This window comes from Theropithecus gelada, chromosome 7b (assembly GCF_003255815.1).
Source record: "Theropithecus gelada isolate Dixy chromosome 7b, Tgel_1.0, whole genome shotgun sequence".
In the NCBI taxonomy this organism is placed as follows: Eukaryota; Metazoa; Chordata; class Mammalia; order Primates; family Cercopithecidae; genus Theropithecus; species Theropithecus gelada.
The window spans coordinates 78144064-78171823 of NC_037675.1; the positions used below are offsets into that span (position 1 = coordinate 78144064).

Below are 27760 nucleotides of genomic sequence, written 5' to 3' on the forward strand. Positions count from 1 at the left end.
TCAGATCTGAAAATTCTTCACAAGTAGAAGTGATTATTAACTTTAATTTCTATTTCACCAAGGAATGTGAACTGAAATACAGAGCGGTTATAACAGTAACTTACCTATAGTCACCAACCGAACAGGCCAAGAGGACAAATGATGTTCCTAATCCCTAGCTGAGTTTTCTTTTTTCTCCTTTTTTTTTTTTTGAGATGGAGTTTTGCTCTTGTTGCCCAGGCTGGAGTGCAATGGCGCGATCTCGGCTCACCGCAACTTCCACCTCCCAGGTTTAAGTGATTTTCCTGCCTCAGCTTCCGAGTCGCTGGGATTACAGGCATGCACCATCATGCCCAGCTAATTTTGTGTTTTTAGTAGAGACGGGGTTTCTTCATGTCGGTCAGGCTGGTCTGGAACTCCTGAGCTCAGGTGATCCGCCCGCCTCAGCCTCCCAAAGTGCTGGGATTACAGGTGTGAGCCACCGCGCCCAGCTGCTGAATTTTCTTTTTACTAAATCAGTGAGTGGATTGCAACCCAGGTAGTGCAATGGAAGCAACCAAGTGGCTTTAAATCAATCAGATTCTCAGAGACTGATTCAGAGGCCTGGTGTGGGTTCTGGGAACCTGTTCAGGTAAGACAGAAAACCAGACCTGGTTTCAGGGCTCCCAGTGGACATGTGGGCTTGGCTGGTCTTACTGCATAGGGAGGCTGGAGGACAAAAGCACCAGTAGAGTTAGGCCTAGGAAGGAAGAGACATTTTTCCAGCGACAGATGGCCCACTGCTCAGCCCTGGCTCCAGAATGCAAAAGAGATCAGAAATAGATGCTCAGCAAGAGGCATGTGCCACCCGCATCATGTCTCATGCAGCTGCCATAGCTTTAACCAAGAAAACACACATCTTATCCCACTTTGCACAGACCCTCCTGAAGCGCAGTAGACACTAGAGGGAGGCATTGGGGGGAGCAGATGGAGGAAGAATGAAAAGCAGTCCAAAGAGTCATTCTCTCACTTGGCAAGGACAGAAGAAAGCTATACCCCAACAGTGTCAAGGCAGGCGGTTTCACTCAAGCCCTGTTCCTCCCAGGCCTCAGAGCAGTGGGAATTTACCTCAGCTAATAGAGGGAAACCTTACGACACATTTCTCAATCTAGATTTATGTCTTGAGACCCCACCCCAAAATCAAAAGCTCCTCAGTCTCTTCCTCTGCCCACCTCATTCTTCAGGCCCTCTCTCAAGGACCTAATCCCTTCAGGATCCTAAAAAAATGACCAACAATGGGGGGAAAAAAAGGTAAACCTTTATTTGGAAAAAGAGTTTAATAACCATTTAAAACCCCATTTCATATTCAAAACAGAAACAAGTAAGAAAGCAAGGAAAAGATAAACTATCAAGCACCTGCCCTCTGCCCTCGCTAGCCATTTTAAAGCTGCATTTCCCAGCAGAAGAGAACAGTAACGGGCCCTAGTCCTAGGAACCCATAGGGCACTGGCTTGAGACCCTTTTAGGCAGTGTCCAGGGGACGGACAGACAGAATGAATGGTGGGGTGTAGACAGACCTGGGGCTCAGACAGGCACATGCCCAGTACCCAGGAAACAAAGTTTAAAAATATACACACATAGAAAAATAAATTCCCTAGAACATAGGCATGGAAAGCTTCTAACCATGAATGCAGCAGCACAATTCAAACTGGGTCTTTGGCTTTCAAAAAAAGGAAAGAACCTTAACCCCTGGCTCACTGTCCCAAACTCAAGTCTCTTGGCCACTGTCTTCAGTCCCACTCTGAAGGTCGAGTGAGGCAAAAGCACTCAAATCTACCAGGGCCAGCAGCCACTCTGACTTAGGGAGATGTGTGGAGGGGCTGGCCCAGGATCTCCCAAGGCCACACCCCAGCAATGAAAGATTAAGGCATGCAGGTGACACAGTGTGGACTAAGGAGTCCCCTGAATAAGCCAGGGCACCTCTGTGTGAGGGGAGGGAAAGCAGAGGCAACAAGCAGCTAAAGCCTTGCTGGACAGAGCCAATCTGCAAACACTGCCACTTCAAATTCTTGGACCAGTTTTGTCCAAGGCCACCTTTCTGCTGAGGCAGTTTGGACTGAGTTGAATACCAGGGTTTTCTAGAAAGGAAATGGAAGGGAAGCGGGAGACGGGAGGTAGCAGAAAGTAAAAAGTGGTGGGAGGAGAGGAACAGAAAACTGCTTCTTAGAAGTGGAGAGGAAAAGAGAATCAGTTTAGGTCTTGAGTCCCACCTGAGGCAGCTGCAGAGTCTACCTGCTCCTTCCCCTACTGGAACTCCTACCCTTGCCCCAGTTCTGCAGACTGCAGAGTCCAGTGAAACAAGAGTTTCCTGAAGACTCTTTCTCCTCCTCATCCTTAAATAGTTTTAAACCTCATACCACTACCCTAGCCCAATGAATTCCACATAAGGGTTCAAACTTCCACCTCCCTCAGGGAAGCCTGGCGAAAGGGATGGGCCCTTGAGAAATTACACCAGGTCTGTAGGGAGCTCTGGGTTGGAGGCACAGGGCCCGCTGGGACAAGTAGCGCATCCCCCAAAATTTGCCACTCCAGGATGTGGGCCCCATTTGTTCCCAGAGCCCAGATGCCGGGCCTGCCCTGGTTGGCAGGATGAATGCCTAATGAAACACAGAGGCTAAAAGGAGAGATGGGGCCATGCCCTGCTGCTGCCTAGTCATACACAGGTACTTGGGAAGACTCTGAACCTGCTCCTAGGCCTACAGCCCCAATGTGAAAAGTGGACTGGTCAGAGGCAGGCATGGCTGTGCAGAACAGTCTCACCCCAAGAGGACACATACATGATATGCATATCTCACATGTGCATGCCTGGCAAGAGGGCTGGGCCCAGAGGTCCTGAAGGCAGGGAAAAGGTCAGGTCAGAAGGTACACCAAGAAACAGCCTGAAAGCAAATAACCAATGAAATCAATAACTCCCACAACCCTGGTAATTAAAAATCAAGGGGGAGCTCTGGATACATGGAAGGAAGGGGGAGCCCCCCTTCTGCCTCTCCCAAGGCCACTGAGTGTGTGGCACAGGATTAGGAAGAGGTTAGGGTGAGGCAAGGACCACAGGCAGAGAACGCGGCCAGGCCTGGAGAAAATCTAACCATGGGAAAAAGGGAACAAGGAGGGGGAAGGGAGGGGATGTAAGTTTCTTGGATCTAAGTTTCCAGAAGCATGGGATTTTTCCACAGTCTCTGATCCAGTGAGCTCTTCTGAAAGAGAAGCTCTCTTCCCCTGGGAGCCCCGTCATGGAGCGGTGACTTCCATCCCGAAGCTGGCTAGCAGGCAGAGGTGGTCTGAAGAGCAGAAGGGGTTGGGTAAGCCATTGGCAGCCCAGAGAATCTCTTCAGAGAGAAGGGAGAGACGACCCAGGAGCTTGAGAGTTCCATCTCGATACAGCCTGTGATCTGGAGCACAAAGCAAAAGCCAATGGGTAAAAGCAGCCACAGCCACGCTGCATGGGCAGGCAGTGGCAGAGCCCTCTGGGAACTATGCCTTCTGCAGGCTGCATCCCCTTGGCTGCCCACCGCCCCTCACCTCCTCTTGCAGCATCTGGCTGAGGAGGCCTCATTTTCTCAGAGATACTCCATAATATCATCAACGAATATAGACAGGTGAGTTCTGGGGGACTGGGGCAAGCTGGAGAGCCCACCATTACAAGATCTTTTGATTTTCCAAGAGAAGCTAGAGATCCAGGTTTTCTATATAAAATCTGATTTTTTTTTTTTTTTTTTTTTAAGATGGAGTCTCACTCCGTTGCCCAGGCTGAAGTGCAGTGGCGGAATCTCAGCTCACTGCAACCTCCGACCCCCGGGTTCAAGCGATTCTCCTGCCTCAGCTTCCTGAGTAGCTGGGATTACAGGTGCCTGCCGCCATGCTTAGCTAATTTTTGTATTTTTAGTAGAGATGGGGTTTCACCATCTTGGCCAGGCTGGTCTTGAACTCCTGACCTCGTGATCTACCCACCTCGGCCTCCCAAAGTGCTGGGATTACAGGTGTGAGCCACTGCGCCCAGCCCATAAAATCTGAATTTTAAACATAAGCCATCAATTCAAATACTTAAAAAAAATTTTTTTTTTTCTTTTTTTGGTGACAGAGTCTTGCTCTGTCGCCCAGGCTGGAGTACAGTGGTACAATCTCCCGTGTTCAAGTGATTCTCCTGCCTCAACCTCCTGAGTAGCTGGAATTATAGGCACCTGTCACCATGCCTGGCTAATTTTTTTTTTTTGAGACAGAGTTTTATGCTTGTTGCCCAGGCTGGAGTGCAGTGGCGCGATCTTGGCTGACTGTAACCTCCGCCTCCCGATTTCAAGCGATTCTCCTGCCTCGCCTCCCAAGTAGCTGGGATTACAGGCACCACCACCACATCTGGCTAATTTTTTGTATTTTTAGTAGAGACAGGGTTTCTTCATGTGGCTAGGCTGGTCTCACTCCTAACCTCAAGTGATCCACCCACCTTGGCCTCCCAAAGTGCTGGGATTACTGGTGTGAACCAATAATACACGTGCCTGGCCATAACAGTAATACACATGCCTGGCGAAAAAGAAACATTCTTTACACAATATAGGCATGGGGCTGGGAGACTGCTATACTGTGCCTACTGGTATGGGGAGAGGAGACAGAAAATAAGGTCTCTAACCTAACCAAGTCCCCCACTCAGTGGCTGTCATTAAACAAATTCAACCACTTCCTAGATCTCTATTTTTACCTCTAAAATGGGGATTGGAGTGATTGTCCTACCCTCCTCTCTTTAATGCTGCAAGAGTAAAAAGAGACAAGGCAGGCAAGTGGCCTATGAGGAGAATGATAAGGATGACCTGCGCAAGGGAGGTATGAAATCTGCTCCTTTACTGGTTAAATCCCAGCAGCCCAAGACATGCTACCAAATGCCTGACCTACCATTAGCTGTTCCCAGGGACCTAGGGGTGGAGGAACCCAGGGTACATCAGGCTTACCAGTTCTGTTCCCATTTTCGCAGGACTCAGCTGAGAAGAAGATGTAATCTACTGTCATTCCAAGACCCAATGGCATTGTAGTGACCTCTGGGCGGCCACGCTGGGGCAGGAAGTGGGTATATACTGAGGTCAGGTGGAGGCAGTGCTGGATGGTACCTACAGTCCTACAGGGATGAAGGGGGAAATATTAGTCAACAAAAATTACTAAATTTTCCCTAGGTCACTTTTTCTGTGGGTTTTATGAAGATTTTTTTTAAAAGGATGATCTCAAATGACTCAATCTCAGCCAATTCCTTCCCATGCTAACAAGGGGCTGGCAGTCTTAGCTAAAATTAGCCTAGAAACACACATTTGTACTGAAACTCCCTGACACTCCTTATCCCCCACTATCTGCTTGTTACCTGGTAAAGTATACCCAATGTACCCCTGTCTGGGGCCCAGGCCTCTTTTGTGAGGCTTTACCCTCTGAGGAAAGAGTACACAGCCTTTTTACCTGCAGGAACATGGGTGGGTCACCTCTGGCTTCTGCATACCTACATAACCCTCTATAAGCTTAGCAGATATTAGGGGAAAAAGAGCTTATCAAAAAGTGCTCCCCCAAGTCAGCCTCAGGACAACCAGTGGGAATCTCTCTCTTACACCTAGGCTAGGGCTGGATTGAAAACAGAAGAGAACTGGAGAGGGTTACCTGGAGGAGGCAGGCTCAAGCTCCGATGTGTCTTCCTCAAAGACAGACTCAGCCCAACCTGCAGGTCGCTCTGCAGAGGACCAGAGAGAAAAAGGTTTTCTCATCCACAGACAGTGAAACAGGGTCAGAACCTTTCACCCTAAAATCCCTCTGATACTTGACTGGACTGCTTCAGAAGGATCCAGGAGGAGAAAGGGAAGAGAAACAGTGAGGAGGAGAAGATGACTATAAACCAAAGTCAAAAACCTCAGAAAGCAGATGTAGGGCGTCTAACACAGCATTATCTTCTGTGGCTCCTCACCTTTGTTTTTCTTTGATTTAAAAAAAAAATAAGCCATATAGTCACATGGTACAAAATCAAAATGTAGCAAAAAATATCAGTGAAGTTTCCCTCTCATTTGCCCTCCTCTGCCACTCAATTCTCTTTTCCAGAAGCCACCAATGTTACCAAATTCCTGGTATATTCCTTCAAAGACTTTCTATTACATACCATCCATTGTGTGTGTCTATGTATGTATGCATACATGTATATATACATACACATTACATATATGTATACATCTAAAAGCACACACATACATATTATACATACGAATGTTAAAAAAGGAAGATACAAATTACCAATATCAGGAAAGAAAGAAGGGACATTAGTACAGATCCTACTAACATTAGCAGGATAACAAGGATCAGCAACAACACTGACAAGCCCTCAGCTAGACCAAGAAAACAGAATACTCAAATTACTAAAATCAGAAATGAAAGAGGGGCCATCACCAGCCATTTAGAAATAAAAAATAACTATAAGTGAATGCTATAAATAACTAGATACCAACAAATTGGATAACTCATATAAAATTGAAAAATTCCTAGAAAGACACAAACTATGCAAAATAACTCAAGAAAAAACAGAAAATCTGAATACGCCTATAACAAATAAAGAGACTGAATCTGTAATTTTAAAACATCCCACAAAGAAAACACCAGGCTCAATGGCTTCACTGTAGAATTCCAGCACACATTTCAAGAGGAATTCATACAAATCCTTCACAAACACTTCCAAAAAAAAAAGAGGAGACACTTAACTCATGAGGCATTACTCTGACACCAAAACTAGATAAAATGTCACAACAAAAACTATAGACCAATATCCCTTATGAATACAGATGTAAAATTCCTCAATAAAATATCAGCAAACCAAATCCAGCAAAATATAAAATGATTATAGACTATGACCAAATAAGATTTATCCTAGGAATGTCAGCATGGTTTAACATCTGAAAATCATAGAATGTGATACGTCACAATAGAACACTTAAGTTTGAAGAAAAAAAAAAAAAGCCACATGATTATCTGGACAGAGGAAAAACATTTGACAAAATCCAACACCCTTTCATGAGTTAAAAACACTCAAAACACTAGGAATAGAAGAAAACTTTCTCAATCTGATAAAGAGAATCTATAAAAAACTCACAGCTAATATCATACTTAATGATGAAAGACTGAAAGCTTTACCCTTAAGATCAGAAACAAAAGGGTGTCTGTTCTCACCAGTTCTATTTGACACTGTACCAAAAGTTTTAGTCAGAGTATTTATGACAGAAAAAGAAATAAAAGGTATCCAGATTGGAGTAGAAGGAATACTATTTCTATTTGCAAGATGACATGATCTTATATAGAGAAAATCCTAAGAAATCCACTAAGAAACTATTAGAACTAATAAATGAGTTCAGCAAGATTGCAGGTACAAGATCAATACACAAAATACTTCTATACAGTAGCAATCAACAATCCAAATATGAAAGAAAACAATTCCATCTACAATAGCATCAAAAAATGAAATAATTAGGAAAAATTTAATAAAAATAGTGTAGGCACACTAAAAATTACAAAACTTGGAAAGAAATTAAAGATCTAAATAAGGAAAACCAGCCCATGTTCATTGGCCATAAGACAATATTATTAAAATGGCAATAGTTCCCTAGGCAACAGACTGAGTCCCTGTCACAGAAAGGAAAGAAAGGAAAGGGGAGAGAAGAAAAAGGAGAGGAGGGGAGAGGGGAAAAAAGTAAAGAGGAGAGGGGAGGAGAAGGAAGAGGGGAGGGGAAGGAAGAAGAGGGAGGAAAGGGGAGAGGAGGAGAAAAAGGAGGAATAAAAAGGAAAGGAAAGGAAAGATCTGTAGATGCCTATCAAAATCCCAACTGGTTGGTTTTTGGGTTTTTGTTTTGTTTTGTTTTGTTTTTGCAGAAATGGATATGATGATCCTAAATTTCATGTGGAAATGCAAGAGACCCGGAAGAGACAAAAATCATCTTAAAAACAACAAAGTCAGAGAACTTACTCATCCTTATTTCAAAAGTACAGTAATCCACCTTATCCATGGGGGATACATACCCAGACTCCCAGCAGATGCCTGAAACAATGGACAGTACCAAACCCTAAATATACTGTTTTTTCCTAAACATACCTATAATAAAACTGACTTTATAAATTATGTACAGTAAAAGATTAACAATAACTAATAATAAAATAGAACAATTATAACAATATATTGTAATAAGGTATGTGAATGTGGTCTCTCTTTCCCTCAGAGTATCTTAATGTTTTTGAACCTCAGTTGACCATGAGTAACTGAAACCAAGGAAGGCAAAATCACTGAGAAGGTGGACTACTATATACAAAACTATTGTAACCAAGACAGTGTGGTTCTGGCATAAGGACAGACACAGACAGGAAGGGAACAGAACTGAGAGTCCAGAAATACATACATCTATGGTCAATTGATTTTTGACAAGGGGAGAAGTGAATGGAAAATGACTCATGGGTGTAAGGTTTCCTTTGTGGGTGATGAAAATGTTCTAAAATTAGATCATGGTGATGGTCACACAACCCTGAATATACTAAAAGCCAATTAATTACACACTTAAAATGGGAGGATTTTATGACATGTGAATTTCATCTCAATAAAACTGTTCAAAAAAAGGATATGGGAATGTTATGAACAACTTCATGCCAATATATTTGATAGTTTAGATGAAATGAAATACCCACTTAGGCCAGGCGCGGTGGCTCACGCCTGTAATCCCAGAACTTTGGGAGGCTGGGGCAGGCAGATCACGAGGTCAGGAGATTGAGACCATCCTGGCTAAAACAGTGAAACCCTGTCTCTACTAAAAATACAAACAATTAGCCGGGCGTGGTGGTGGGTGCCTGTAACCCCAGCTACTCGGGAGTTGAGGCAGAAGAATCACTTGAACATCGGAGGCAGAGATTGCAGTGAGCCGAGATCGTGCCACTGCACTCCAGCGTGAGCAACAGAGCGAGACTCCATCTCAAAAAAAAAAAAGAAAGAAAAAAGAAATTCCCCTTTATATGCCTTATATTCTTCCTGTTAGATTTCTATATTTTTTTGTTGTTGTTCTTACACAGTGTATTTTTTTCATTATATCTTTTAATAAACATGTATCTTTATAAAGGAACACTACTAAGTTCTGCACATTAATTTTGTACCCAGTTTACCTTCCAGAATTATCTCAATGCTTAATGCTGTTTTAGTTTATTCTCTTGGATTACCAGTTTTAAAACAATATCATCAGCAAGTAATAATTTACCCCCTCCTTTCCACTTTTATGCTTCTATTTTGCTATATTTCTATTTTCTACTTCTAATTCTGTTGGCTGGTATCTCCAAACACAGTTAAATCATGATAGTCTTGTCCTTGTCTTGTTCCTAACTTTAACAGGAATGCTATTAGAGTTTTTTTCTTTAATCAAGATGCTGTTTGGAGTTGAAATAAATATATTTCAATGGTGTAAGAAATTATCCATTTTTTTCTTAAGAGGGTTCATTTTAAAAGAATCTAGAATAGATGTTGAAGGTTAACAGATGTCTCTTCAACATCTATACAGAGAATGGCACAGGTTTCATATATTTTAGATTTCACACATATATAAAATTATGTTAATAGATATCTCAATATTGAACTATCCCTATATTTCTAATAAACTGCAGTTGGTCATGGTATATTACTCTTTCAATGTGCTGCTAGATTTTGTTTCCTGATCTTCCATTTAAATTTTTTTGCATCAATATTCATAGGTGGAGAACATTAGAGTCTGTAGTTTTCTCTTTCTGCGTATTTGTCAGGTGTCGGTGTCAATATTATTTCATAAAAATAACCTGGCCCCTTTCTCTGTCTGTACTTTGTAACAATTTAAATAATGGAAATATATGTTTTGAAAGGTTTGAGGACATTCCCTATCAATCTGAGCCTGGTGTTTCTGAGGGACTGTATCTCTGAGAACTTTTCCTATTATTTTTCACCCCATGGTCATTAATCTATTTAGACAATCTCCATGGGAATCAGTTTTAGTAAATTACATTTATATGCCAACCAAATTTTCCATTTCTTTTGCACTTAGTTGAGCAAAAACAACAACAAAAACCCTTGTGATTCTTGATTCCTCTGCATCTGGATGCTTGTTACTGCTCCTCTTTTCCCCCTTACATAGGTTAGCTAATGAGCTTTTTTAATTGACAGCTGTTTTTCATCCAAGCAACCAACTCTTAAGGGTTTATGAGTTCTTCCATTTTTCTGTTTTTAAAATTATTTCCATTTGAATCTTCTTTCCTTCTGCTTTCAGTTTCTTTCTTTTTTCTAATTTCTTGAACTGGGTGCCTTAATTCACTTTCATCCCTTCATATCTATTAATATCATTCTGATTCTAAATATTCTACGTAATTCTATGAATTTTTCCCTGAACACCATTTTAGCTATATCCAACAAATATAATGGTATTTTCATTATTGTTATTTTCCAGATATTCTGCAATTTCAGTTTAAATTTTCCTCTTTGATCAAAAAGTTTTTTAAATGTCCAGTTCACAGTATTTTTTTCTTTTTCTTTTTTTTTTTTTTTTTCTTTTTTGAGCTAGGGTCTCGCTCTGTCACTCAGGCAGAGGTGTGATCACAGCTCACTGCAGCCTTGACCTTCCGGGCTCAAGCCATCCTTTCACCTTAGCCTCTGGGTGGCTGGGAGTATAGGCACATGCCACCATGCCTGGCTAATTTTTCTATTTTTTGCAGAGACAGGGTTTTGCCACATTGCACAGGCTTATTTCGAACTCCAGGACTCAAGAGAATCACTTGCTTCAGCCAGCCTCCCAAAGTTCTGGATTACAGGCGTCAGCCACTGTGCCCAGCCTGTTTTTCAATTTTAACTTACATGTTTATTGCATGTGCTTTATGATCTAATATATGATCAGTTCCTAAGAATTTCCTATGAATTCTTAGAAAGAAAATGTCCTCTCTGCTGTCAATGTTCGGTGTTTGATATATATGAATCAGATTTATCATCCGACATGTTACTTAGTTATTCTATATTCTTAGTCATCTTTTATCTACCTGATCTACTGCAGACTCAGAAAGATCAATTAAAGCCTTCTACCTTTAGTTATTGTCCATTACTCCATGTTACAGCCTATGGTTTCACTTTGTGATTGTTGATGCAATGTTATTTGGAGCATAAACATTCTTAACACTAGTATCTTTGAGTTACATCCTTTATCATTACAATATGCCACACACACACACACACACACACATACAAAGTCACAGTGACCTGCAGGATCTTAAACATGATTTCCCTAGACACCATGTTTACTACGCAGCACTGTGAACAAACAGTACTGCTCTGGCAGTTATACAGGACTTAAGGCTTCCATCTACTCTGCTCCAGGTCACATGAGCTGCGCTACCTCTACATGAGCTCCAGCCTCTTCCTGGGCCCATTCAGCAATAGTAGCAGCCAAACACATGCAAGTTCCTCTACAAGTACTTGGGAAGAGGATCCTCAGTTGTATCACACAACAGCCAGTAGAGAAGCTGGATTTAGGACTTTCCCGCTCTTTTATGTTAGCTGTAGGCTTGTTAAAAAACAAACAAGCTAAAATTAACTTTTCTGCTTAGAAAACTGACCAGACAGGCCAGACACAGTGGCTCACACCTGTAATCCTAGCACTTTGGGAGGCTGAGGCGGGGGGATCACTTGAGGCCAGGATTCAAGACCAGCTTGGCCAACATGGTGAAACCCTATCTCTACTAAGACTACAAAAAGTTAGCTGGGCATGGTGGCACGCACCTGCAATCCCAGCTACTTGGGAGGCTGAGGCAGGAGAATCATTTGAGCCCAGGAGACAGAGGTTGCAGTGAGCAACAGAGTGAGACTCTGGGCACTCCAGCCTGGGCAACAGAGTGAGACCCTGTCTCAAAAAAGAAAAGAAAAGAAAAAGAAAACTGACCAGATAGCCTTAGCCTTTGCTGTGTGACTATGTGACCTTCTGGTCAGTTTGTTAACTAGGAGTTTATAAAAATCACCCATTAGCAATTGCCTTTTCTGTAATGTGCTAAATTGTGCACATGGTTTGCTCTTACTTGTTAAAAGACTTAAAGCTCCAAGATTCAGTGTAATGGGCCAGTGCCTAAGAGAAAGAAAACACAGTAATTCCTTTTAATGTCTGCTATGGTCTAAATGTTTGTGTCCCCACAACCAAATTCATATGTTGAAATCCTAACTCCCACAGTGATGACAGCAGGAGGTGGCACTTGGCACCTTGGGAGGTGATTAGGTCATGAGTATGGGGTCCTCACGGATAGGATTAGTGATCTTATAAAAGATGCCCAAAAGAGACCCCTTTCCTCTTCCTCTTCCACCATTGAGAAGATGATGCTCATGAATCAGGAAGCAGGCCCTCACCAGACACCAAATTTGCCAGTGCCCTTTTTTTTTTTTTTAAAGACAGGGTCTCTGTTGCCGAGGCGGGAGTGCAGTGGGGCAATCATAGCTCACTGTAACTTCAAACTTCTGGGCTCAAGTGATCCTCCCACCTCAGCCTCCTGAGTAGCTAAGGCTACAGTTGCATGCCATCATGCCCAACTCATCTTTTTGAATTTTCTGTAGAGACAGGGTCTTGCTATGTTGCTCAGACTGGTCTCAAACTCCTGGCCTCAAGTAATCCTTCCATCTCAGCCTCCCAAAGTGCTGGGATTACAGGTGTGAACCATTGTACCCAGCCTCTGCCAGTGCCTTGATCTTCAACTTCCCGGCCTCTAGAACCATGAGAAATAAATTTCTATTGTTTAAAAGCTACCCAGTTTATGGTATCTTGTTACAACAGCCCAAATGGACTAAGACAGTATCTTTAAGAACCATACTGGAAAAAAGAAATCATTCATAATAGAAATGTTAACAATGAGGGAGAACTTAAAAATTAAATACCCTTTTAACAAATTATTCCATTACAAAGGGAGTTGGGGGCTGGGCCTGGTGGCTCACACCTGTAATCCCAGCCCTTTGGGAGGCCAAGGTGGGTGGATCATTTGAGGCCAGGACTTTAAGACCAGCCTGGCCAACGTGGTGAAACCCTGTTTCTACTAAAAATACAAAAACCATCTGGGCGTGGTGTCACATGCCTGTATATCCCAGTTACTCGGGAGGCTGAGGCACAAGAATTGCTTGAACCCAGGAGGCAAAGGTTGCGGTGAGCCAAGATTGTGTCATGGCACTCTAACCTGAGTGACAGAGTGAGATTCCGTCTCAAAAAAAAAAAAACCAAAACAAACAAACAAAAAAAAAAAACAAAGGGAGTTGGAAATAGTAAAAATCACAATGTATTTTATTATACACATTGATGGCGCAGAATGCTCCACTACAATGCAATGTCAGCTTATGGGAAAATCAAACCATCACTACCTAGCACTGAATCTTTCTTTGTACTCCAAGGCTCCCCATTCAAGCTAGTGTCACAGTTAAGTTGTCATGTTTTGAAATGCACAGTTGGGTTGGATGATTCTGGTATTGAACTGGAAATATTGTTAGCATATCTAAACAGAGCCTCTAGAAAAAATGAACTCACACACTAAGATCTCCTTGTACTCCATTCATGGCCCTTTTAAAATAAGGATAGTTGGCTGGGCATGGTGGCTCACTCCTATAATCCTAGCACTTTGAGAGGTCGAGTCGGGAGGAAGGCTCAAGAGTTCGGGACCAGACTTGGCAACATGGTGAAACCCCATGTCTACAAAAATTACAAAAATTAGCTCGGCATGGTATCATGTGCCTATAGTCCCAGCTACTCGGAAGGCTGAGGTGGGAGGATCACTCGAGCCTAGGAGATCAAGGCTACACAGTGAGCCGCGACTGTACCACTGCACTCCAGCCTGGGTGAAACAGTGAGACTCTGTCATGAAAAAAAAAAATTTAGATTTAGAGTCTTTAAAAGAGATTCATCAAGAGCCTGTTCAGCCCTGGGTAGGAGCATTGAACAAACAGAAGGGTACATTCAGAGTATGTGGAGAATGAGTGTGTTTACCCAAATCTAATCTCAATTTTCAAAATACTACTGTTATTTTGCACCTTTGGGGAACTGGCTATTTTGCCCCTATAGAATGAGTCTTTTCTACCTACAAAGTGGTTGTCAGTATATATTTTAAAGGTTCTTGGTTTAATTTTGTTACTATTTATTTTATGTTTCATTCAAGTACATCACTGATTTAAATAACCTATTCTTAATATGAAATTATCTAAGTGAGATCCTGTTACTGTTTTTGTAATCCTAAACCACTGAGCTCCTCTGCCTGAACCTGACTGACACAGAATTTACTTATCCCAGTTCCTGTACCTGCTGGTTCACTCAATACAGGGTGGCCATCATTGTTATTACTATTGCTATTGACAGAGCTATAATAATACTTTCACTTTGCAATTAAAAATAAACTGGGCCACAGACATGTTTGTTGCTCTGTGAAAAACGCCAATTCAAATTAAACTCTTACAAGAAAAAAATAAATTCAGTGTTAATCAGCAGTCCTTTTACTATAGTTTTCCCAGCCATTGCTTGGTTGCCTTCAGTTACTCCTCTAGTAGTTTCTTGAAGAAAGGTTGTTAGTTGAGTATAATATTCTTGAACTATATCTTCTTTCCTAGAAACCTTAATCCACTGTCTTCTGGAGTTGGATGTCAATATTAAGAAGTCTGAAGTCTTCCGGGTGCGCTGGCTCACATCTGTAATCCTAGCACTTTGGGAGGCTGAGGTGGGCAGATCACCTGAGGTCAGGTGTTTGAGACCAGCCTGGCCAACATGGTGAAACCCCATCTCTACTAAAAATACAAAACAATTAGCCATGCATGGTGGTGCATGCCCAGAGTCCCAGCTATTGGGGAGGCTGAGGCAGGAGAATTACTCGAACCCAGGAGGCGGAGGTTGCAGCGAGCCAAGATAGCACCAATGCACTCCAGTCTGGATGACAAAGCAAGACTCTGTCTCAAAAAAAAAAAAAAGAAAAAAAAAAAAAGAAAAAAAAAATGGTCTGAGGTCAACCTCATTACTGCTAGACTTCAAAGTAGCTCAATCTTTTAACTGCCCAAAAGACTCTTTCATCTTTGACTTCTAGGAATCTCACTAGAATGTCTTAGTATTAATTCTCCTACATCTTTTTTTTTTTTTTCCCAAAAGACTCTTTCATCTTTGACTTCCAAGAACCTCACTAGAATGTCTTAGTATTAATTCTCCTACATCTTTAGTCTCACTGTCACCCAAGCTGGAGTGCAGTGATACGGACATGGCTCACTGCAGCCTTGACCTCCTGGGCTCAAGCAATCCTCTTGCCTCAGCTTCCTGTGTAGCCAGGACCACAGGCACGCGTCACCATGCCTGGCTAATTTTTTGATTTTTTGTAGAGACGGTATCTCACTTTGTTGCCCAGGCTGGTCTCAAACTCCTGGGCTCAAGCAATCCTTCTGTCTTGGTCTCCCAAAATGCTGAGATTATAGGTGTGTGCCAGGGTGCCTGGCTCCTGTATCATTTTTTACTGGGACACATGTCTTCTCAATCTGAAAATTCACATCTTTTCACTTTGGGAAAATCTTTCTTGAATAATTATCTTTAAATATTTTTTCTGTGTTATTATATTATAAGCTTTCTTCTTTGGGAACTCCAATTATGTATAAGTTAAATCTCCTTTATCTTTCACTACTGTCATTTTGTCTCTAATCCTTTCTAACCTTTTACTTCTCATTTTGTTTGTTTTGTTTGGATTTCCAGGCCTGTCTCTTACCTTGTTTTCAACAGTATCTATTCCTACTTGTGCTGCATACAATTTTGTCTTTATTTTTTGTAATATTTTTATGTTTTATTCCACTTCTTTTCTGAGCTCTGCAGCTTACATTTCATCTTCTGATGTTTTGCCACATGCCTGAACTTACTTTATAGGCAGTTATTTTTGTGCTGTTTCTTTCATAAAGACAATTTCTTGACCAGGCGCAGTGGCTCACGCCTGTAATCCTAGCACTTTGGGAGGCCAAGGCAGGCAGACTGCCTGAGGTCAGGAGTTCGAGACCAGCCTGGGCAACATGGTGAAACCCCCATCTCTACTACAATCAAAAAAAAAAAAAAAGGCATGGCAGCGTGCGCCTGTAATCCCAGCTACTCCAGAGGCTGAAGCAAGAGAATTACTTGAACCCAGGAGGCGGAGGTTGCAGTGAGTCAAGATGGTGCCACTGCACTCCAGCCTGGTGACAGAGTGAGACTCCGTCATAAAAAAATAAAATAAAATAAAATAAAAATAAAGACAATTTCTTTATTCATGAGAAAGTCATCATAATTTCTATAAGCTCCATGGCAATTATTTTTATCTTTGAAGTTAAACATTCTTTATCCGCCTTTTGTTTTTCTGTTCCTTTTTTCTTGTAGTATTTTAGTACAGATTCCATGCTCTTCCTTTTTGACAACCCAGCTTTGAATTAGTTGAGGTTTTTCTCCACCAGTTATTTGTGCAAAGTTTATATAAGGGAAGGACTGGGTATTTCAAGTAACAGGAATTTTCTTTTTGACACAGGGTTATGTAGGCATCCTTTTAATCTTTCTCTCCCAAGCCAAAAGAGATACGCAGCTCTACAAGTATCTTATCTACCCTCTCTACCACTTGACCAGATTGCTTAACAGAAATAAGGCTTGATCCTTGATCAGTCCTTCCTCCACTGCCTCATATGATCAAAATTGGTCCAGAGACTCTCCTATCGTGACCTGTGCTTTCTATTCTTGTTGGAGAAAAAAAAAGGGATTTCGGTTTTATGCTCCAAATGGAAAAAAGTACTCAGCTAGTTCTTTCTGAGATCCACATATCCCCCAGATAAGTCTCTCTATACTTCCTCTAGCACCCCTGCACGATCTCCAGTGCTTCTTGCAGGCATTCCTTCTGTGTTGTGGTTCTTGGTGTCAGGTATCTTCAAATCTCCCAGTTTTGTCTACAATGGAGTTTACATTTTTTTTTTCCATTCTCCTTGTTGCTTTGAAGTGGTTTCAGAGACAAGAAGGGGAGAATGTCAAGTATACGCTGCTACATTCAATCTGAAATTTCTCAGTAGGATCAACTTTTATTAAAACCAGAACCACTGTCACCTTATGATTTTCAAAGCCCCATCGTGTATAACTTCTCCCCTATATATGCTGTACACATGCTAGTCATTAACAACTTAAGTCTAAAAAGGTTAAGTGGCTTACCCAAGCTCTCAAAGCTAGTTAGAACTCAGGTGTCTTGATTCCTGGTCTGGTGCTCTTATCACACTGCACATCCATGCAATGGCCACTGAACTCAACTGAGCTTCCAAGTATACGTATTACCAGAAGCTAATCTCTAAGAACTATACTTAGAAAAGAGCAGGAAACCACATAACTGACAAACATCAGGAGTGAAGAAGAAAGAAGACCAAGAAACTGGGATTAGTTTCCATTACCTGGCTTAGTATCTGTCACCCCTTCCATGAGGACCAATCCTACTGGTCGCTGACAAGCGATGCCGCAGAAGCGGAAACGTAGCAGGAAGTCTCGACCATACTTGCGTCTCTCTGTAAACCAGGAAAAGCCATATAGTGAAAGAAGATGAAGCAACATGCTGAGACCTCCTTAGTACCAAGCAACTTCCAGCATAGATCCACAGAGGAAGGATTCAGAAGACAAGGAGATTTTCCAATGGCTGTGATTTAAAGTTGTCCGTTTTATTGGACGGCCATTGGGAGGACAGTGAGAAAACAGAAGAATATGCTAAGAGAAATGAGGGATTACACTTTTTCTTGTCATTGAGACACCAGCTTTCTCCCAAAATGGACATGAAGACACAGCCAACCAAGAATGTGACGTGTGCTCACCTGATCTCTTGGGGTGACAGGAGGAGACATACTGACAGCAATCAGTGATGCCCAGGGAGCTGGGCCACAGGGGGGCCTGCAGCTTCCTCTGGTAAAGCTGATGAGAGAAGTCTTCCTGTCCAGATACCTGCAAGGAAAGAGCAGGGTGGGAATAAGGAAACCAAGATAGAAAAAGGAAATAACAGCCCATGTTTTGGGACATGTGGACAAATACAAACACACACAATCACACACTACATACATGGTATAAGCAAGCATGTAAGTCTCAGGGGCAGGTTAAAAATAAGGACCAAATTAAAACCATTACTTTTTCACTGGCAACACTGAAATGTCCATGAAACAGGAGGAGGATAAGAGACTGAATCAAGGGGAATCGAATAGTATGAACATGTGGTTCTCTAAATTTTACCTCCAAAAAATCAATACAATTCTCCTCCACAGGGAATATCAACTCTCAGGGGCTTTAAGTTGCAATGGTTAAAGGTTTATCCTCATCTTTGGATCTTCTGGATCAAGGTCTAATATCCTGAACCTATTACTGGGAAACCACAGGGTCAAACCAAATGGGAAAGCACCAAAGCACTTTACCGTATCTACGTCACCATCCTCGGTCAAAGCCAATGAGCAGCCTGGGAACGGACAAAACGTAGTAGGGGAAACATTCGGCAACATCAGTCATCTGCACATCTCCAACGTGTGTAGCAAGTCCCTTTATGCCATTTAACAACAACAAATATTTGAAAGCCAAAAGACACTAGCTAGGTGCTGGGGATAGAGTAGCGATAGACAGAATCCCCCTGCCCTATAACGGCATAAATTTTCAATATGTCATCTGAAGTAAAACAGATCTGCAATTCAATGGCCACTTAATAGCTGTGTGACTTTGGGCAAGTTAGCTAACTCTCTTGGGTTCAATATCTCCTACTATAAAACGGGATAGGCCAGAAGCAGTGGCTCATGCCTGTAATCCCAGCACTTCAGGAGGCCAAGGTAGGTGGATCACCTGAGTTCAGGAGTTCGAGACCAGCCTGGCCAACATGGTAAAACCCCGTCTCTACTAAAAATACAAAAATTAGCCGAGCATGGTGGCACACTCCTGTAATCCCAGCTACTCAGGAGGCTGAGGCAGGAGAATCACATGAACCCAGGAGGCGGAGGTTGCAGTGAGCCAAGATCATGCCATTGCACTCCAACCTGGGCAACAGAGCGAGACTCTGTCTCAAAATATAAATAAATAAATAAATAAAATGGGATAATAATACCATGTACAGTTAAGAATCTTAATATCACTACCAGTTACTGACTTTGAACCAGATACTGGAAAACACTTTACACGCATTATTTTATTTAATTCACCCAAAAAAACACCTCTGAGGCAGGTCCCATTATATCCCCCATTGTATGGATGAGGCAAATTGGGTTTAAGAAAGTTAAGTAATTTGCTCAAGGTGGCAGAGCAGGGATCTGAATTCAGGACTGTCTGGCTTCAAAGCAAGTGCTCTCATTCACTATGCCTAACAGTGCCTGTCATGTGGCAGGCAGTCAGTTCTTTTCCTCGTTCCCTGAGCTCCTTGATTACAGCTCCTTTAGGGCAAGATCATGCCTTTCTCTGCACACATCTGGCTCATTTACATAAAATCCCATGTGCGCAACAGTAATTCAATCGTTTTGTGTCCTTCCACCATTGTGCCTTGCCAAAAGTTAGTCAATAAATTGAAACAGCAGGGGCAAAATAGAGGAACAAGGAGATTAAGTGACATAAAGAAATCAGCACAAGCTGATAAAACTATGAGGTGTCTGTCATCAACACTCAACAGTTAGAAGGAATGAGATCCATATGCAAATTGCTGAGTGGAAAAAAACAAGCTACAAATGAAACATATAGTAGTGTATCGTGTTTATAAAACACACATGGCAGATTACATATTGGCTGTTATAAGCAATCACAGCACAGTATTTGAGGGTAAGAGCTCTGCAGCCAGACCACCTGGTTACAAATCCTGGCTCCACCACTAACTACCCACATAACCTACGGCAAATTACTTCACTTTTCTGGGCTTTAGTTTCCTCATTTATAAAATGAAAGCCATGATGGAAATTGTGAAAACTAATGAGTTAATGAGTATAAAGTGCTCAAAATAGCACATGGCAGAGAGTTAAGTGCTTAACAAATGTAAACACCGATTACAGTATCATAGGAACATAGATATCACTGTAAATGCAAAGAAAACAAGCTAAAAGACTACCACCAAACTTAGAACGGTCATTATGTGACTCTAAGAGAATAGAAAGGGAATGTGGGTAATAAAACAGGCCTGTGCCTTACTGTATAATGTTTAAGTTCCTCCAAGTACATACTCACGTACTACTTGTGAATTAAAAATATTAATGATAAAAACTGAAAAAAATCCCAACATGCCAAAGTACTCAAGAATTCTTAACTTCCAGGCTTGGGTACAAGCTATTCAACATAACAAGAAAAAGGAGGAACAGGCCAGAGCAGGTGTACTGAGGTCCCTGCCACAGAAGAAGCACTGATGCTAACAGCTGAATCTCTCTCTAGACCATGTTCCCACCCCCACTGTGGCCTCTCCCATTTCACCTTCCAGGCTGGCATCCCATGGTACTGGAGCTCTCCATCCCTGATGAAGTTGTAGAGAGGTGAATCAGGGACAGAATTTAGGTCCCCGCACAAGATGATGGGGCAGTGGCTGCCATCTGACAATCTGGCCACCTTGTCCACTTCTGCCAGGAGAATGGCCATCTGGGCCAGCTTGACATCACCCCGGCGTGGGTTGTAAAGGATATGGGTATTTGCCACACACAGCGGGGCCACCGAGACTTGCCCCAGGCCTTCTGGGACGAGTGGTTGCAGTAGCAACACTAAGCCCACATTATCCCGATTAAGTAGCTCCAAGCCAGGCCGGAAGTACTCCACAGGGCTGGCACAAAGCAGGCGGAATCTGGTGGGCTTGTAGCAAACAGCACAGCCATCGGTTTTACACCCGGTCCTCCTCTTGTAGAAACAGGTAAAGCCTGCAAGGAAAACCCCACCAAGGAGATGGGTCAGAGTCCTTAAAGCCTGAATCCCTTCCAACCAGCACCAGTAGTCCCAGTGTGTGCCCCTGAGGCATTGTTCCTACTACTCAGTAAAGAAGTCTTTGCCACTTCCTTGGTTCAGCAGGTTCCCCCTTACAGTTGTAACTAGGTGACTGAGGGGCTGGAAGGGCAAGGAGGGAAGGGTATGAAGCAATGTAACATGATAGAAAAGAGCCCAGAATCTAGAGTCAGACAAGCTGGATTCCTAGCTCCACATCTACTAGCTTTGTAGCTTTGTGATTCTGAGGAAGTCACAAGAATTTTCAGAAATTCAGTTTTCTCATCTGTAAAATGGGAATAATAACAGTCTCACCACATTGGTTACTTCAAGGATCAAATAGCAATGTATGTCAGAATTGCTTTAAAACTGCAGAATTCTACTTTCTCAGGCACACATGGAAGGAGCTAGCTCACAGGTGTAACTGAGGGTTTACCAAGACAAAAGGGAAGGATGGGGTCTTCAGGAGAGAGTAGGCAAGGCTATAGAAAGAAAAGCTGGCAAGCATCCCAGGGAGCTGCATTACCCATCATTCGCAGAGAGGGTTCCAGCTGCTCCCAGTAATGATCTTCCTGGACTTCCTGGAGACACAGGATCTGGGAAATTGACAAGAAATCCAATCACTCTGGAGTGCTGGAATGTGACCCCCACCCTCTAGGAGCAGGTCCTGAGGCCAGGTAGGAAGCTGCTGGGTCACAGTGAAACTTCCCAGTCACCAACAGCAAGAACAGGCCCAGACCTAAGCTGAAGAGATTAGACATGTGCACTGGATTTTCCTGCTCCTTGAATCCCTCAAGCCTCCCTTCCTGCATAAAGGTGCTGGAAAGTGCACACCTAGGGAGATTCTTCTCAGCATCTGCCAACAACTCACTGACACCAGGCAGGCAAACTCTAACCCTAGATAGGACTCCAATCATTTGAACGACTATGGGGTTGAACTCATCTTCTAAGAGCACTGGGAAACAGCCCAGGTCCAGCAACAATGCAAGATGGCAACTCCCCCCATCACTCACATCGGGGTCCCAGTGCTGGAATTCCTGCATGAGGTTCATGAAGCGATAGTTCCAATTGAGGATGTCCGGATGGCAATGTAGATAGAGCTCTGAGCTCTGCTGCATCAGGTCCTGAGCCAGGATGTTATAAGACATCAGAGTGAACTGGAACTGAGGGCCATCTCCTGGCTTCAGGCCCTGAGCATCTGGCTGGGTGGAGAAATCCTCCCATTCTCGCCACAAAATTTCTGAAAAGGGATTGGGAGAAGCATTCCATGGCAAGTACAAGTAATGCAGAGGCACCACCATCTCCTCAGGCACCATTACTCCTGACTCAGTAATATTATGCCTGAAGTTCCTTTTACCATCTGCCCTGTCACCCATCCCTCTCTGTGGGGAATTGAGCAGCACTCTACGAACATTCTTCAGATGACATGGTTAGCTCCACAAAACCAGAGATCTTGGCCTGCTTACCACTACATCACCAGTACCTAGCATCTAATAGATGCTCCATATATGCAAGCTGACAATCTCTCATTTTTGATAAATCCATATATCTCTGGAGAATCACTCAGATGAGTGTGCTTAACAGTCACCTGAGGTTAAAGACATTTCTAGAGTTAACTGCAGCCCTGGGTGTTTTCTGATCCCTAAACCTGGAAGAGTCTGTAGGACTAGAAACCACAGTGTGTCCCCATCTCCCCTATGGCATGTGGCAGCATAGTGGATTTCAAATCTATTGATGCCTTTCTTCAAATTTTAATGGACTCTGAATATACAACACGAATAAAACTGAGGTGATTGTGACTGAGACAGAGAATAGAGGCCCTGAGACCTCTCCATCCCTACCCTCAGAAGGCCCTAGGGTTACCACCAGAGAAATGATATTGTGGAGAATCAGAACTAGAGTATGCTTTCAGTTCTTCCCCTACCTGGCTTTATGACTTTAGGCATGTTCTGCTACCTCTTGGCACTGTGATTATTTCACCTTTAAAACCATGGGGCTGGATGAGATGATCTGTAAGGCCCCTCTAGATCTTACACGCCAAGATTCTTAGAAAAATAGAATGCAGTGGCAGAGCTCCCTACCATAGAATCTTCTCTTTAGCAATGGCTCTGCCCACACCTGAGACACCCTGCTCCCTTGGCTCACCCAGTCAGTTGTCAGACTCACCATGATATGGTATTTCCATTGGGGGAGGCTGCAACTGCCCCATGCCCTCAAAGGGCCAGATGGGAGCCTCTTCCTGGGGCACAGGCTCAGGTGTTATGCTCCAGGCCAACACCGCCGGGTCCTCTTCCCACTGCTCTGTGGCCAGGGCACCCACTGGGAGGACAGCACAGTCTGCATACTGGGGGTCCGTCTGCATGGGGATAGCTGCCCACATAGGGCCCTCCACCTCCGGCAGTGGTTCCTCTCCTAGCATCTCAGGGAAAGGCTCGTCCAGGTTCTCTGCTGCCCGAAGGTCACTCAGCTGCCTGCTGGACCACTTGTCCTCTGAAGCAGCATTCTCTTCTCCAGGATTATCCATCAGAAGTGCCAGGCTGCTCTGGGCTAGTCCTTTATCTACAAGGGGCCCCTCACTTGCAGTTGAGAGTACCTGGCTTGACCCTTCTTCTCGCCACTGCTGCAGCAGGCCCTCACATTCCTCCTGCTCAGGGCCCCGAGGGGCCATGGCAAAGTCGCCTTCTACCTGGGAGGATGAGCTCTTCGCCAGAAGGACATTTTTTCGACATGTAAAGAAAGCATCTAGGAGGAAAGCCAAAATACCAGGTTATAAGACTGTCATCCAATCCACACTCTTCTCCCAGCTAAAACATAAGCCCAATAAAAGCAAGACCCATATCCACCTTGCTGATCGTACCATCACCGAGCCTGCCCACCTTAATGCCTGAACATCATCATCATAATCAGGGCAAAGTATTCACTATGTGCCAGGCACTGTTCTTTACAAGTGGTGACTAATTTATAAGGCAGGGATCTGATAAATATTCAGTGCATGAAAGAACAGCTCTCTCACATAATCTAGAACACAGATGGGCACATATAACCACACTCCTTTTACATGACTTAGTTAAAACTATTAACAAACTCTTTGGTTCTGAGAACCACATTACATTAGAACCAGCACTTGACTGTGAATCAGAACTGTGGGTTATGATCTAGCAGCAAAATTAATAAAACTGACCTTGAACAATGCCCCTAGTCAGATGGAGTTACTCTTGACTGTAAAATGGGAACAAGAGGCCAGGCGTGGTGGCTCCCAGCACTTTGGGAGGCAGAGGCTGAGGCAGAGGCAGCAGGATCGCTTGAGGCCAGGAGTTACAGACCAGCCTGGGCAACATAACGAAACTTCATCTCTACAAAAAATTAAAAATTAGCCAAGTATGGTGGCATATGCACGTGGTCCTAGCTACTTGGGAGGCTGAAATGAGAGGACTGCTTGAGCCCAGGTCGAGGCTGCAGTGAACTATGACTGCCCTTCTGCACTCCAGCCTGGGAGACAAAGTGAGACCTCATTTCAAAAAAAAAAAAAAATTGAAAAAAAATTGGAAAAAAAAATTTAATTTAAAAAAATAGAGACAAGCAAAGTTTGAACTAGATAATCTCTAGGAGCTTTTCTAGTTGTATAAATTCCCTGATCTATGAATGTACTCCAAAAGAAAAAGTCCTAAAGTAGAGTCTCAAAAATCTATACAATTTACATCTCAGCAAAGGCCCTTAAGCCTCTTCTTAAAGCTACTTATTGTAATAAAATCTTCACAAACTTCATTATCTGCTTTCCCATTCCACAACACATCAGAGGCTATAAATTACAAGGTGCCAACAATTGACAGTAAGAGACAGCTGACATCTCTTTGCTACTGCAGCCACAAATCACAACCAACAGGCAAGAAAGAACGTGGGAAAAACTCTAAAAAAACTCTGAGCATAGCATTTTGGTGAGAGCAAACAACTCCCACACTCACAAACTCAGCCATTTATTTACAGCACAGGACAAGTGACATGCACGATGCTGGCCCTCAATCACTAGACTCATTTTACTGGCAATTTTTTTTTTAAGGCAAGAAAACTTAAAAGTGGCTCAAATATTGAAAGACTGTTCAAATATGTTGTTTGGAGCCTATGTATATTTATGTCCTTCTAAACAATGGTTTTTAACCACGGTGATTTTGCCGTCAGAAGACATTTAGCAATGTTCAAAGACACCGTGGTTGTCACAACTGCAGCAGTGCCACTGGCATCTAGTGGTTAGAGGACAGAGACGCTGCTGAACTTCCAACAATTCACAGGACGGACCCACAACACATGATCCGGCCCAAAACATCAACAGTGCTGAGATTGAGAAACCCTGCTCTAAACCTATGGACTGGGTCATTGAGCTTTAGTCTCAAGGACTTGCTAATTATCTGCCCCTTGAAACATCCTCTGCGTGTACCAGATGGCAGAGGTTCTTTGGTTCATATGCACGAAGTTAGAGGCTTTCGATTTTGGCAGATGTCTTTTGGCAGTGGTGGTGGTGGATTTTCAGCAGCAGAATGCTTCTGTTTTTTAAAAATCTTATTTGGAAACCAAATATGCCAAGTAAATATAAGTGGCACTACTGTAATGTGTAGGTGGGGAGGAGCCCTCCTCTGAGATCCCTACGACTCTACTGGTCTGGAAACCTCTGGACTAGCATACTATATCACTAAGGCTGCCATAGAGGGCATTAGAAGAGCTCCAGGAGTAACAGCAACATAGTTAAAAGAATATCCTTAGTTCTCTGAAAACAATTACTTCTGTGGAGTTTCCCATTCCTCAGAAGTATGGACACACAAGACATTCCTGAATTCACCGAGTGCCTACTATATACCAAGCAATGTGTTAACACCAGAGATACAGCGAACAAAATGGGCGTGGCCCTGCCCTCCTGAAGTTTGCATTCTAATGGCAGATACACAGTAAAAATAAATTTAAAATATTTCCATATGAAATATATATTATCAATGACACACACATTGTGTATCAATTGCGTAAAGTTCCACAAAGGAAAACCACAAAACACACAGTTGGAGCCCTCATTTCTAAGTACTTCTTGGTCCTGTCCCATAAATTAAAGGCAAAAAGTCTGCGAGTTCCATGGGATCTCAGAAACTGATGGTCGCATAAAACCCTCCGTAATTTCAAAGCCCAGGAATTGAGAATGCAGACAAATTATGAAAAAGTAACGAAATAACCACTGCCCCTGAGGTATGGACTGAGCATTGCCCCCACCCCAGCACATCTCCCTCTAAACCGCCCGGACTGGGGGCGGGAATGCTCCAAAGCTGAGATCTAAATGTGTCTCTGACTGAGCGTCCGTTTTTCAACCAGACACCGGCGAGAGAGGAGCAAGAGCTGCCAGCTGGCAGTGAAAGGTGAGTGTGAAGTTAACCTGGCGAAAACCGGTGCGTCTAGTACTTCGGCCAGAAACCTCCCAGAGCCGACCCGCCTCACCCGCCGAGAATTTGGGCACTCGCCTCGGTTCGAGCTGCTACCCCTTCCCGACCCCCCGGGGTGCTGACTTGGCCGACCCCACGATCTCTCTGCACCCCCAGGGCCAGGAAAGGGCCCTGCCAGTCCACAGCTCCTCTCCACCTTAACCGTGGCCGGACGCCATCTGACAACAGGCGGGAGGCGGGGCCGCCCACGAGGGTCGTCGGCCAGGTCCAGGCCTCGTGGGGTCAGGAGGGGCCCGCGGGACAGGGGCTCAGGAACGCCTCCCTACACGTCGGCACTGCCCGGGGCACCGTAGTCGTGAGGCCCGGACAACCGCACGCCGCCCCAGGCCCGCGGAGCCCCGCAGAGGCGGGCCCAGGCCGGGCTCCTGTCTATCAGTACGCCTGGCCGGTACCTGAGAGGGCGCGGAAGAGGCGCGTGGCCGGCAGCAGCAGGTAACACAGGCACGAAGCGATCATGGCCGGCCGCCCGCGCCCGCCTCCGCTCCTCACTGCCGCCTGCAGGGCCTCCCTCAGCTCGGCCCCGCCCCCGGCCCGGTCCGGCCCACGTGGTGCAGCCGGCGCTCCCGCCGCCGCGCTTCAACAACAACTTTATTGGGAGCGCAGGTCTATGGGTGCACACGCAGGAAGTGGGAGGAACCGGTTCCCATGGCAACTAGCCTCGCCTAGCTCCCCTCTGCCACCCAAGCGTGCCGGATTAAAATTGAGTGCCTCACTGGAGGCCCCGTAGTGTTATTCAAAGGCCACAGTTTATTCCCACTTCTGCCGCTAACTAGGTGTCCACCTTGTGACCACACTATAACCTCTTCGCCCCTCAGTTTCCTCACCTGTAAAATGAAGAGCTGGACTTGCTCTAAGGCTCCACTTAACCTTGACTTCTAGCCCTTCTCAGCCCAGAAAGGAAGCGAGTTCTTCCCCCATTTTCCCTCTTTTCCTGCCTCTACTTCCCTGTCTCAGATTCTAGGTCACAAATTGAGTCCCACCTTGCTTCAGGAAGTAAGATTTTGTCTCCTTCCCTACTTTCTAAATGGGTCTTCTTTTCCCTAATCCAGGAAAACAGGGTGTCCCATTTGTAAGAGAGTCAAGAAAGAAAGGAGAGAGGACAAAGAGAGGAGAGAGAGAGAGAGAAGAGAGAAACGTCCACAAGGCCAGGAACCAGTTCTGGTTGGTTGTTGCTTACCTTGAGGTATCTCTAATACAGTCCAAGCACCTACTGTAACCAAGTACCCAGCTTGAAGGTTATATTCTTGTTATATTCTTTTATTTCTTTGTTTCTTTTTGTTCAGTTAACCACTAGGCACCCCCTGCCCCCGACACCCCATCCCCCCGCCACACACATACTGTTAG

General features: G+C 43.9%; 1 protein-coding gene across 1 annotated transcript in view; it reads right to left on the minus strand.

Moving 5' to 3' along the window:
- ANGEL1 (angel homolog 1) overlaps positions 1-27004 on the minus strand; it is a 31262-nt gene extending 4258 nt beyond the window's left edge. Inside the window, exons 1-10 of the mRNA XM_025391580.1 lie at positions 26809-27004; positions 23106-23681; positions 21953-22179; positions 21466-21535; positions 20445-20878; positions 17843-17969; positions 17432-17542; positions 5644-5713; positions 4956-5119; positions 105-3407 (exon numbers count right to left, since the gene is read on the minus strand). Coding sequence (XP_025247365.1) covers positions 3247-3407; positions 4956-5119; positions 5644-5713; positions 17432-17542; positions 17843-17969; positions 20445-20878; positions 21466-21535; positions 21953-22179; positions 23106-23681; positions 26809-26872 — 2004 coding nt within the window. The 5' untranslated portion in view covers positions 26873-27004 and the 3' untranslated portion in view covers positions 105-3246. The remainder of the gene's footprint in view (positions 1-104; positions 3408-4955; positions 5120-5643; positions 5714-17431; positions 17543-17842; positions 17970-20444; positions 20879-21465; positions 21536-21952; positions 22180-23105; positions 23682-26808) is intronic.
- Between the last annotated feature and the right edge of the window lie 756 nt (positions 27005-27760).